The following is a 14156-nucleotide window of genomic DNA, read 5'->3' on the forward strand; positions in this document are numbered from 1 at the left end:
AGGGGTCCCCACTCCCCCAGGGTACCCCGGCCAGGGGTGACTAGTTGGATATTTAATGCCACGGCCGCAGGGCACGGCATAAAAGTGACCCCCGGCTGTGGCATTATCTGTCCAGCTAGTGGAGCCCGATGCTGGTGTTAAAAATACGGGGGACCCCTACTCTTTTTGTCCCCCGTATTTTTGGCACCAGCACCAGGTGCAGAGCCCGGTGCTGGTTTTAAAAATACGGGGGATCCCTGCCCAATTTTTCCCCTGCATTTTTAGAACCAGGACCAGCTCGAAGTGCCCGAGGCTGGTTATGCTTTGGAGGGGGGACCCCACGCCTTTTTTTTTTCCGGGTTTTTCCCGTTTTTTAAAATCGCGGCAAAATCCGCCAAATCGGCCGATTTTCGCCCGCGATTCTGGCGAACCTGTTTTTCATTGAATATGGTGAATTCCGGCAGCCACCTGCCGGAATTCACCTGGCGAATTGAGTCGAATTAAAAAACTGCGAAAAATTGCCGCGATTCGCCGTGAATTGCATATACCCCTATGTGTGCTTACGATTTTGGCTTATGTGAAATTTTGGCTTAGGTGTGATGTCATTGACATGTGAGATGAACTAGATAGTACACCGATCTAGCAAGGATTGACTTGCCTCCACAGTCTATCTTTTCTTGAGATGCCGACCAGGCGGGAGTGCGCATCGGGATCGAATCGGGAACGCAAGGTGACTTTCACCTTGCGATCTGCACTACCTTTTCTTGCGATTTTGACTATATAGTCAAAATCGAAAGAAAATATCTCACCGTGTGTACACACCCTAAGATATATTGCAAGAACAAGCCTACTTCAGCCCTTCAATACATAACTAAAATCCCCTTCAGAAATGTAACAAAACAACTTGTGTGGTCATACAATATCTTCAATCATGTGCAGATGGTGCTTTGGAGGATTGAAAATACCCAATGTACTATAGTACATTACACCATATCAACCATTCAACATTGTAGTAACCTGTGAGGAAAATATAAATGGGATACACAGAAAACTAGCTCCTTTGATGATATCTATGGCAAAAGAAATAAAAAATTGGCTACAATCCAAACTAAACTGGTTTGTTAACGCTAAAATTATTATTCAGTTACTTGTTGAAGAACTAGCAGAATGGGACCCTCCAGTGCATTCCTATCAGTCCACTGTTGTCTCCTTTAGGCAGATGTACTGTACACTCCCTCAGATAATATATTGTGATAAAGACAAGTGCACCCTAGAAGCTGCCAATTATGCTTGCCGATGTAGTAGTGTCTCCCCACACTTCACCGACAATGCAAACCAAGATAAATGTCACCACCAAGTCACCAGGCTCTAATAACGGTTGGGTTTGCTATGCCAGCGGTCTGGATAACGGCGGTCAAAATAGAGACCACGGCATCCCTTTGTTCAAAATCCTGACAGCATCCTAACCCCCCTCCCCACAGCCAACACTAAACTCCTCCCCCCGCAGCGGGTGTCCCGACAAACACTCGATCGGGATCTCAGCGGTCAGGATTTTGGTGCCAGGATTATGTCCCTAGGGGGTCATTCAGACCTGATCACTCGCTAGCTATTTTTTGCAGCGCTGCGATCAGATGTACATGCCACCTGTAGGGGAGTGTATTTTAGCTTTGCAAGTGTGCGAACGCATGTGCAGCCGAGCACTACAAAAACGGTTTGTGCAGTTTCTGAGTAGCTCAGAACTTACTCAGCTGCTGCGATCACTTCAGCCTGTTCTAGCCCGGAATTGATGTCAGACACCCGCCCTGCAAACGCTTGGACACGCCTGCGTTTTTCCAAACACTCCCAGAAAATGGTCAGTTGACACCCACAAACGCCTTCTTCCTGTGCGAATGGATTCTTCGTACAATCCATCGCCCAGCAACGATCCGCTTTGTAGCCATACGACGCGCCTGCGCATTGCATACGTATGCGCAGTTCTGACTGGATCGTAGCGCAGTGAAAAATCCTAGCGTACGATCAGGTCTGAATGATCCCCCTAGTCGGGTTGCCGATGTCACATTCCAAGCAGTGTCGGGAATCCGGAGTTGGTATTTTGATTGCCGGAATCCCGACCGCTGGGATACTGACCGGATCCCCTAATAACACCAACTCCTTTTACGTGGAGTGTTGCACAAATCACACTGTATTCTTAGATTCTGCAGAAATACTAAAACGACAAGTAAAAACCCCATAGCGTAATTCTGGTAAACATGAAGAGTCTTATAGAACGTATAATACAGGAACTCATACTAGAGAAAGTGGTCTACTTAAAATAGTAGACAAACTCGCATCATAAGGAGAGGGCAAAGCCCTGTTTTATTAAAAGTTACACTGTTCCTTCACTCCACCTCCAACCGTTCTCATCATCAGTCCCAGATCAAAATGGTCTACAAACAAAGGTAGACCAAAGGCAATGGTACAGTAGAAAATCAGGGATCCCCGGAAGAGATCACATACACCAGTCAGGCATAGTTCAACGGTCCACGAATTGAGCTCCTCAAGGACAACTGCTATGAAGAAGACACCATCCTGGTATTGAAATGCGTTGGTAGGAGGACAAATTGGGGACTAGCACAGACTCAAGCTAGACTGACTGTCTATACCAAGTGCACACTAGTGAACCCAGTGTAGAATAAAAGCCAGTTATCACACCAGTGTACTGTATATGGGTGTGACGCAAGCCAAATTCTGACGCTGCTAAGAGTATCAAAAAATCACATCAAACCAGGGTGACTAAAATGAATGTGTCAGGATTGAAATCCAGACTGTAACATAGAACAGTGCTGCTGATGCTACAGCAGGGGAACCTGTTAAACACACATGGTGTAGAGGAAACCCATAATATACATATTTGTTATAGCGGCCCATAATCCAAAGAATGCAGGGTGAGTGTGCACATTATGTTATCAAGCATATTACTGGTGATGATCCCCAATAGAAGACCCTTGGTACAATCCATAGCAGACCGTTAGAAATCAGGCATAGAACCCTGGTAAGTTAACCGGCCCCATGTCACAATGGTGGTCATTCCGACCCGATCGCACGCTGCACTTCTTCGCAGCCATGCGTTCGGGTCGTAACTGCGCATGCATGGTGGCCGCATTGCTATCGAAGAATGTGGTCACAGCAGCGACCGCAAGAAGATTGACAGGAGGAAGGTGGATCCGGGTGGCAACACACCATTTTTGGGGAGTGGTGAGTCCAGCGCAGGCGTGCCCAGGCGTTTGGAGGGCTGATGTCTGAGGTGAATTCCGGGACCTGCATTGCTGGATCCATTGCACAGAGTAAGTAACTCTTACCCTGGTCTTCTTTTACGGGAAACTTTTTTTGCATAGCAGGGCTGCACAAGCGTTCGCAGCCCTGCTATGCAGAAATACATAGGCGGCGACTAGTTCATCGCACGGGCAGCAAAAAGTTGCTACGTGCGATCAACTCGGACCCCCAATGTCACTGACAAATCAGCATGAGCTGAACATAGTACCCAGTATTCTGTGCAACTCTATGACTGCAGACTGAGCCTCAGCAGTGGTTTACACATACCTTCCAACATGACCCTTTCCAGGAGGGACAAAATGCTCTGTTCCTGGACTTTCCTCTTAATTTAAGATTGCCGGCATCTGTGCTGTAATACCTTTCTCCTCAATTAACTAATTCTACACAGGTGCGGGCAATCATAAATTATGAGGGAAGTCCAGGAACAGAGCATTTTGTCCCTACTGGAGAGGGTCATGTTGGAAGTTAAATGCTCAACTAGGGAAGGGCGTAACGTGGATCACTGCTATACTACTATCAGGGCTGCCTACAGGTCTATACCTCACGCAGCCTTGGGCCTTTCTGACCACTGCCTAGTCCACCTTCTTCCAACATACAACCAGTAGTTGCGATGGGCAAAGCCTGTGGTCAGATCCGTTAAAAGCTGGATAAGCGAGGCTAAGCTGAAGCTTCAGTCCTGTATTGACTGCACGGATTGGAAGGTCTTTGAAACCTCTGCTTCTGACTTAGACGAACTAGCTGATGTAATAACATCATACAGCAGCTTTTGTAAGGACCTGTGTGTGCCAATTAAAACATCTCGCACCTTTAACCACAACAAGCTGTGGTTCAGTGCTCAGCTGAGGAAGCTTCGTCGGACCAAGGAGCAAGCCTACAGCAGTGGGGATAAGGACCGGTATAAATTGGCCAGAAACTCCCTGACCCGTGAAATTAGGCTGGCGAAAAAGCAGTTTTCTCACGAGCTGACAAACAATCTTTCAGCTAACGATCCTGCGTCAGTTTGGTGAAGTATGCAAGTTATGACCTGTTATAAGAAACATCCTAATCCCACTGTCATGCGTCAAAAACTGGCAGATGAGTTGAACAACTTTTATTGCAGATTCGAGAGGGAAGCCCCCAGTACTAGTCCTATCACTGAAGGTGTGCTTGGGAGAGGGGAGAGGGAGAGGTAGAAGACATGCAGGACCGCGCATCGGGACCGCAAGTTGACTTTCACCTTGCAATCTGCACTAACTTTTCTTACGATTTTGACTATATAGTCAAAATCGTAAGAAAATATCTCACGGTGTGTACACACCATCACAGTGAAGCAGAAATGGGAAGATATTTACCTAATCATTGCCATACCCATCACTACACCTTAAGTATTACCACACAGCTGCTCCCTAAATGCTTTCAGTATGGACGAGTAATATCAGAGATAAAGAAACACATTAATGATGTCACCTCACTGTAGTAGACATCCAGCATGCCGGCATCTTCTTTCATGGCTGCCTCCTCGTCAATATTCGGCGTGATCTTCTTAAACACAGAACAGCCACTGTGGAAAAGTTCTGTAAAGAGGAAGATGTAATCAGGCTGGTTCCATTTACAATTCCACCAACTACACATGAATATAGATACTAGGTGGTACATTTACTAAACCAGATAATAGCTATCATTTCTCCATTGCATTCAACAAAATGGTAGACAGAATTTGATTGGTTGTTGTGGGCAACACCACCACTTGTCTGTCTTAGAAGCTTAGTAAATCTACCCCTAGTAATCTAGGTTGTTATTTGGTACTGTATGTGTCTAAGAAAAGCAGGTGAGGATATAAGAAACAGTTTAGTGAATTGGGACAAAGTAGTTTAGAACCTTTATCTTCCAAGTCATACGTCTCATGGAACAGATGTACTAAGCCTTTGAGAGTGATAAAGTGGAGAAAGATAAAGTGCCAGCCAATCCGCCCCTAACTGCACATTTTCAAACACAGCCTGTAACATGGCAGTTAGGAGCGGATTGGCTGGTACTTTACCTCTGTCCATCTTATCACTCTCCAAAGCTTAGTTCATCTCCTCCAATGTGTCAGTTTTATATGAAGCCACACCCCTTTTCCACAGAGGCAACTCTCATTCTCCCCTCTGCAAATCCTGACTATTGATATGTATTAAATTATTTTTATAACATTTAGACACTATTCTGGCTCAGTGACGCAATAATCAGATTGTATATGGAGGTACCAATCTGTTTTAATAATTTAACATCATTTTCTATATGGGCCAAGGTCTCGTGGCTTGTCAAGATGAGGTACACATATACCCGGAACGCATTTTATTCGTACCCCATCCTGGCGAGCCCAATGAGATACAATTTATTACTACCCTTTTATCGTTACTGTTTTAAAATGTACTAATAAATTCATGCTAAAGACACAGCTAAGGACCTTATTCAGGTTTGTTAGTAAACCAAAAAAGCACACTAATGGGCAAAACCATGTGCACTGCAGGGGAGGCAGATATAACATGTGCAGAGAGAGTTAGATTTGGGTGTGGTGTGTTCAATCTGCAATTTAAATTGCAGTGTAAACATAAAGCAGCCAGTATTTACCCTGCACAGAAACAAAATAACCCACCCAAATCTAACTCTCTCTGCACATGTTATATCTGCCTCCCCTGCAGTGCACATGGTTTTGCCCAATTGCTAACAAAGATCCTGCTGCGATCAACTCAGAATTACCCCCTATGTACGTTACATCTGCCCCACCTGCAGTGCAACATGGTTTTGCCCTTCAGTGTGCTTTTTTTGGTTTGCTAACAAACCTGAATAACCCCCAAAGACTCTGCAATAGTTAGGACTTCTGCCTTAAACATTTATTGCAAATTAACTTTTTTTCGGAGAGGTTTCTGGAATCCTCTTACTTTTGGGCAGCAAACACTAAGTGTTAGTTGCACTGTTGCTTTAGTGAGTGGGCACTAATCATCCCTTTCCAAGTGTATCAATTAATATACTATTAAGCAAGATGCAGTATTTTACCTGAAATGTTAAAAATCTGCATCTGTGTATCTTACCAGCTGCTGTATACCTCTGCTGAGAAATACTGTTTGGAAACCTGAGCAGGGGTGGAGCTTCTGTATCTTGCATAACTATAGCTAAGGAATGCAGAAGCATATTACAGAAACAGTAATGAAGCTTTAGGTCACAGAGACCTAAATCTTCATTGCTCTGTTTCTATGTCTCCTAAGCAGCATGGAGGATTACATAAGAATTGAGAGAAAAACATTGTAACATTGCTTTCTACCTCATCTTACAAGATTTAAAGGTGCATTTGACGAGGATAACACCGGGATCCCGCTCTCCAGAATGCAGAGTGGGGGTATGGGGGTGAGGGTGCAAGGAAGCCCCTTGCCACGAGTGGGAATAGTCCCTGTTAGTCGGCATTTTGACTGTTAGGCTGTCCCATGCTTGGGATTCCAGCGTTGGTATAGTGCCCGGCGGCCGGATAACTTCATCCCATAACATCATATTGCTGTTATCAATGTAACTATATGGGCCCCTATTGACCTGAAGTGGGAGGGGGAATGCACCTCCCCTTTAGTATATACTGTAAGCTCTCATGCAGGGCCCTTTTCCCAATTATTCTTTTCCATCTCTCGCTTACCCCTTCCAAAAACAGCAACGAACCTTTATGCTGCTTTTGTGGGTATTTATGACTGCATAGCCAGCAATGGTTACATAGCTTGTATCCCATGTCCTGCAATGTTTTGTACTATGGGGGTCATTCTGAGTTGATCGCTCGCTAGCAGTTTTAGCAGCCGTGCAAACGCTATGCCGCCTCCCACTGGGGAGTGTATTTTAGCTTAGCAAAAGTGCGAACGCATGTGCAGCCGAGCTCTGCAAAAACAGTTTGTGCAGTTTCTGAGTAGCTCTGAACCTAGTACCAAAAAATAACCAAAGAAGGTTCAAAGAAAAGGACTCTTTTGTGGGAGCACTCTTGATTCAGAGGAAAATATTAAACTTGGTAAATTTTCAAAATGACAAATAAATTAGCATAAGTCAAATCCTAGGAGTAAATGTGTGTGAAATACATGGTACGGGGGTCGTGTATTTCACACACATTTACTCCTAGGATTTGACTTATGCTAATTTATTTGTCATTTTGAAAATTTACCAAGTTTAATATTTTCCTCTGAATCAAGAGTGCTCCCACAAAAGAGTCCTTTTCTTTGAACCTTCTTTGGTTATTTTTTGGTACTTGATACTCTCTGACTCTAGGGAGCACCACTGAAAGCAACTTTGGTGTTGGGAATAATTCCTACTACACCTTTACTTGCCATATACAGAAGAAATTCTATTTAAATTCAGTTTTTCAGAGGTTACTAATTGTTTATACATTATTGTTTGTACTGGTGCGGTTCCCTTCTAAACCCATTTCCCTAGCTCTGAACCTACTCAGCGCTTGCGATCACTTCAGCCTATTCGTGTCTGGATTTGACGACATACGCCCAGCCATGCCTGCGTTTTTTCAGACACACCTGCGTTTTTGCAAACGGTCCCTGAAAACAGTCAGTTGACACCCAGAAACGCCCCCTCCCTGTCAATCTTCTTGCGGACGTCATTGCGACTGGAAACTTCGCTAGAACCTGTGCACAACCACAACGGGTTTTGTACCCGTACGTCGTGAGTGCGCATTGTGGTGCGTACTCATGCGCAGAAATGCCGGTTTTAGCCTGATCGCTGCGTTGCAAACAACGGCAGCTACCAATCAACTCGGAATGACCACCCATAAGTCTTGCACTGTTGCTGCTTATGTACTTTGTAAGGCGCTGTGGACCCTTTGTGGCATCATATAAAAGTTAGTAGTAATAGCAACTAGAAGAATAAGAATAGAATAATCTGTAGCCTGAGATCATCTACCAATACCACCAACAGCACAGAGAATTTCAGAGAAGGACTATACTGATCTCGTGGAAAGTATTGGCCTGTCCATCTGTGTGATTGTCATGTGACACAGGCATTCTCCTAATGTGAGACAAAACATGGAAACAAGCAGGAGGGCACAAATGGAGATTCAGTGTCTGTTCAGCGCCAGGAATATTCTGATATAATATAGTCATGTTTGGTTATGAATATAATATATATGTTAGAGCATATACACTACTAAGCCAAACAGATATCTGATGTGTTTATATTTAATAATTAATTTGGAGGGTGGCACTTCATATCTTGCATTGATGGGTGGCAGTGTCATCGGTTGCTGAGCCCTCTTATTTGTATGTATTTTTCTGACTTCAGATGTGTCATTCTTCAATAAATTTCTGGATGCAACCTCTGCAGTTTTTCAATATAAAACATGAAACCTCGCATAGGAAGGCACAAACGAGTGTGGGACATTATGACAAATGTGTCAAATTGCTGTATAAATGTGGTCCTAAATGCACCACTTTAGCACAAACTCTGGAGTCAGGGGTTGATTCAGGTCCACAAAATCAGCAACAGGACCCACGTATGCATGCGCAGGCCCCCGTCCTGCGCATGTGCCCGCGGGTGGCTGGCATTAAATGCAAATGCCTGATTGTCAGGCAGAGGTGTTCGCAGGGTGTGAACGCTTCATTTCCAATGCGGAGATGGAGCATTCTGGGGTAGTGGTGACGCGAACGAGGACGTTTCTGCAGCGTTTTCGGGGCGGCTACGTGTCGTCGGACGCAGTCGCTCCGAACAAAAACATGGTGGCGGGTCTCCTGCTGTCGCAGGCAGGAGGCTTCCATAATTTCTGCGATCATGCTGTAATTGCGGCGCGATTGCAATTACAGCATGATCACTGTGGCTGGGGGGTGGCCTGCCTGCCGATCGACCTTGCCCTGTGATGGGCGGCCCCCAGCATGCAAAAAAAGGATTGTAAATCCTGCTCATTAGCAGAATTTACATTCCCTACTGAATGAGGTCCACAGTATCTCCATTTCCAGGAGGATGAGGATGGGAGATGGGCAGTATGGATGGTGTAATGGTTAGCATTACTGCCTCACAGCACTGAGGTCATGGGTTCGATTCCCACCATGGCACTAACTGTGTGGAGTTTGTATATTCTCCTCATACTTGCGGGAGTTTAGTCTGCGTACTCCGGTGTCTTCCCACAATCCAAAAATATACTGGTAGGTTAATTGGCTCCCAACAAAAGTAACCCTAGGGTGATGGTGTCTGTGTGTACATGTAAAGATTGAATGCTCCACTGAGGCAGAGACTGATGTGAATGGCTAAAATATTCTCTGTAAAGCGCTGTGGAATATGTGTGCGCTATATAAATGACTGGTAATAAATAAATCAAAATGAAAGCTTATTGTTAAATGAGTCATCTATTTCTCTTTAGGAAGGAGAGGCTTACTTTTTCTGTAGAGGAATTCAGCAACCAAAGCAGCTACATGGATGCAACACATTGCAGCCTACAACAAGAAGATATACATCATTTGCAGGTCACTACAGGTATCAATACTCCCACAAGATTAGGACACATAGGGGTATATGCAATTAGCGGCGAATCGCGGCAAATTATCGCCGTTTTTTAATTCGACAGGTGAATTCCGGCAGGTGGCTTCCGGAATTCACCCTATTCAATGAAAAACAGATTCAACAGTCCCGCGGGCGAAAAACGGCCGATTTGCCGGATTTTGCCGCGATTTAAAAAAACGGGGAAAAACGGGAAAAACCCGGGGAAAAATGGCGTGGGGTCCCCCCTCCAAAGCATAACCAGCCTCGGGCTCTTCGAGCTGGTCCTGGTTCTAAAAATGCGGGGGAAAAATTGACAGGGGATCCCCCGTATTTTTAAAACCAGCACCGGGCTCTGCGCCTGGTGCTGGTGCAAAAAATACGGGGGACAAAAAGAGTAGGGGTCCCCCGTATTTTTTACACCAGCATCGGGCTCCACTAGCTGGACAGATAATGCCACAGCCGGGGGTCACTTTTATACAGTGCCCTGCGGCCGTGGCATTAAATATCCAACTAGTCACCCCTGGCCGGGGTACCCTGGGGGAGTGGGGACCCCTTCAATCAAGGGGTCCCCCCCCAGCCACCCAAGGGCCAGGGGTGAAGCCCGAGGCTGTCCCCCCCATCCAAGGGCTGCGGATGGGAGGCTGATAGCCTTGAGTAAAATGACAGAATATTGTTTTTTCCAAAAGTCCAAGCAAGCCTCCCCCGCAAGCTTGTACTTGGAGAACCACAAGTACCAGCATGCGGGAGAAAAACGGGCCCGCTGGTACCTGTAGTACTACTGGGAAAAAAATACCCAAATAAAAACAGGAGACACACACCTTGACAAGTACAACTTTAATACACACTGCCGACACACATACATACTTACCTATGTTGACACGCCGACTGCCACAGTCTCCGACGATCCGAGGTACCTGTGAAAAAAATTAGACTCACCTCAATCCAGTGTCCGGGAGATAATCCACGTACTTGTTAAAAAAAAAACACGAACACCCGTACCATGCCGGACTGAAAGGGGTCCCATGTTAACACATCACAGGCCCCTTTCCCCGAATGCCGGGACACCACGTGACTCCTGTCACTGAGGTCCCTTCAGCCAATCAGGAAGCGCTACTTCCGTGGCGCTCACCTGATTGGCTGTGCGCGTGTGACCTCAGACAGCGCATCGCAAAGCCTCTCCATTACTTTCAATAGTGGGAACTTTGCGGGTAGCGGTGGGGTTAACCCGCGGTCAGCCGCTGACCGCGGGTGACCTCACCGCTGACGCAAAGTTCCCACCATTGAATATAATGGAGAGGCTTTGCGATGCGCTGTCTGAGGTCAGATGCACACAGAGCCAATCAGCAGAGTGCAAGGACGTTGCACTCGCTGATTGGCTGAAGAGACACTTCTGTGACAGCTGTCACGGGGGTGTCTGCATTCGTGGAAAGGGGTCTCATGTGTCAACATGGGACACCTTTCAGTCCGGCATGGAACGGGTGTTCGTTTATTTGTTTTGCCAAGTACGAGGATTTATCTCTGGACCCTGGATTGAGGTGAGTATAATTATCTTTTATTTTCAGGTACCCGTGGATTCTACTTGTAGAAGAGGACCGACTGCTTCGTGTCAACATAGGTAAGTATGTGTGTGTCGGCAGTGTGTAATAAAGTTGTACTTGTCACGGTGTGTGTCTACTGTTTTTATTTGGGTATTTTTTTTTCCAGTAGTACTACAGGTACCAGCGGGCCCGTTTTTCTCCCGCATGCTGGTACTTGTGGTTCTCAAAGTACCAGCTTGCGGGGGAGGCTTGCTGGGACTTGTAGTACTATTGGAAAAAACAATATTCTGTCATTTTACTCAAGGCTATCAGCCTCCCATCCGCAGCCCTTGGATGGGGGGGGGGGGGGGACAGCCTCGGGCTTCACCCCTGGCCCTTGGGTGGCTGGGGGGGGGGACCCCTTGATTGAAGGGGTCCCCACTCCCCCAGGGTACCCCGGCCAGGGGTGACTAGTTGGATACTTAATGCCACGGCCGCAAGGCACTGTATAAAAGTGACCCCTGGCTGTGGCATTATCTGTCCAGCTAGTGGAGCCCGATGCTGGTGTAAAAAATACGGGGGACCCCTACTCTTTTTGTCCCCCTTATTTTTTGCACCAGCACCAGGCGCAGAGCCCGGTGCTGGTTTTAAAAATACGGGGGATCCCCTGTCAATTTCCCCCCCGCATTTTTAGAACCAGGACCAGCTCGAAGAGCCCGAGGCTGGTTATGCTTTGGAGGGGGGACCCCACGCCATTTTTTTTCTGAATTTTACCATTCCATCTAAAAAAAAAAAAAAAATATTTTAAAAAATATATAAATAATACTTGTGCCTCCAACAAAAGACAAACCAAGTACCTAATCCCTTCTAATATAAATAGATATGCTATTATCAATAAAAAAAAAAAACACAAAAAAACATGTTTTACATTTTTTTTTATTAATTTCACCAACCAAAGTGTGGCGGATTGAAAATGTCGAATTTACTGTCTAAAAGCACTGTTGTCGAATTTCCAAACTTCAATTGAATACACTTTGGTCGAATTGCAGCACTTGTATCATTGCAGAAAAGTCGAATTTGACAAAAGTCGAATTTCAAAAAGTCGAATTTTGAAAGTCCGTTTTTTGGACGGAAAGCACTGAATTGCATTGACGATTTTTTTTTTGAGCGAAAAATTCCCGAAATTTGACAATTTCAGGAATTCGACCGCAATTGCATATACCCCATAAAGATTATTACTTTTTTTGTGTTGTCAACTGAATGACTATATACTGTATGCTAAAATATTGCAGATAATGACAGACAATTGTCCTTATGCAGCAGTGGGCTGAGTAGCGGTAACTGTCAATCACGTGCATATATCTGGTACTCAGCAGTGTGTTTCTCTTTACTGGAGCTGACTGATATCTCCCACTGTTTAGACCACAGATGCCATGGACTCATTCATCTGAAATAAATATTCTATTTTCAGCATCATTTGTCAGTTTAAACTGCTGTTCTCACTGTGATCTCAAGGATTTACAATGAACCTGCGGCAACCATTTGTTTATTCATCGTATTGCATGCAACTCATACATGTGTCCGCTTACATCTAGCCTCTCTGCATGTTAAACAGCCAATCTAGTCACGCCATGCTATGGCATGACTCAGTAGTGCCGAGCGTCTTTACATGCAGCTTTTTCCATTAAAATTAGCTTTATTCGCAAAACGAAGCACAATCAGCATGCCATATTCTGTGTGTGACTGCGGCTGTATCTGCATTCAAAATGCTACGTTACAGTGTTTTCCTAGTAAACCCTGTAATGTAGCATTTTGTATGCAGATACAGCCGCACAGAATCAGCTTGTGCGTCCTATTCGCATATCGGAAAAAGCATGTAGGCAAAAAAAAAGACTCAAAACGCTAATGGAGTTACACAGGACCGGTCAGCTCACTCACGCCAGGCATCTCGTGCTGTGTGGCGTATTGAGGCAAGATGTATGAGGACACATCTGTATCAGTGGTTTGGGGCTTAACATTAACAATACTGTAATTGTGGAGAATTTGTACTACATGGGCTACGCAATGGCAGCATTTTCACTTTATTGGCCTGATTCATATTTGTAAGTAAAGCAAAAAAAAAAAAAAAAAAAAAACAAGCAAATGTTGCACTGCATGTTGGGCAGATGTAACTTGTGCAGAGAGATTTAGATTTGGTTGAGTTATATATTTTTTCTGTGCAGGGTACAGATTTGCACCGATACAGCCTTGCTGCTTTCAGCAGCATTCTGTAGCAGGCAGCATGCCGCGTGAGTACTCAATGCAAGCGGCTTCCATTAGAATTAACTGGAGCCGTGTGCGCTTCCATTCACTACAGTGTATAGTGTAGCATACGCTATGCTATGATGCTTAAAAGGACACATCTGTAAATACTGGCTACTTTTGCAAGTAGTCCCCAAATACTGGCTGCACTGACTGAGGTAAGTGAGATTTTTTACAGTACCTCGCTAAACCTCACTCCCAATTGAATCTCCCTCTTGAAATCAACCAGCCACAGAACCTGTGCATTCCATTTGTGACCTAGTTTATAGGCATATTATAGCAACCCAAACCTCAGGCAACTATATTGAAAGTTACCGTCAATGTTTATTACATTACATTTAAGGGTTCTCACTGAGCATTAAATTAATTCCTAATGCCAGACATATAGAGGACCTCTACCTATAGCAATCTATATTTCCCAGAGTGCAATATACTCACAGGTACTTGGATGCCCCCAGGGCTTCAAGCTCAGCGTAGTAAGGACTTATCTAAGTGTCAGCTAGCATGGGAATATGAAGAGTGGTAAGGTACAGAGGCTGACTGCAGGCAGAGAACCAGCACCAGGTGCAGAAAAACAACCAG

The 14156-nt window shown here is 45.1% G+C and overlaps 1 protein-coding gene across 2 annotated transcripts in view; it reads right to left on the reverse strand.

Moving 5' to 3' along the window:
• Window positions 1-14156, reverse strand: part of DOCK11 (dedicator of cytokinesis 11) — a 981167-nt gene that overhangs the window by 300802 nt on the left and 666209 nt on the right. For both annotated transcript variants that reach the window (XM_063937505.1, XM_063937504.1), the window contains 2 exons: window positions 9653-9710; window positions 4738-4844 (listed from right to left, as the gene is read on the reverse strand). In XM_063937505.1, coding sequence (XP_063793575.1) covers window positions 4738-4844; window positions 9653-9710 — 165 coding nt within the window. The remainder of the gene's footprint in view (window positions 1-4737; window positions 4845-9652; window positions 9711-14156) is intronic.

This window comes from Pseudophryne corroboree, chromosome 8 (genome assembly GCF_028390025.1).
Source record: "Pseudophryne corroboree isolate aPseCor3 chromosome 8, aPseCor3.hap2, whole genome shotgun sequence".
Taxonomy (NCBI): Eukaryota; Metazoa; Chordata; class Amphibia; order Anura; family Myobatrachidae; genus Pseudophryne; species Pseudophryne corroboree.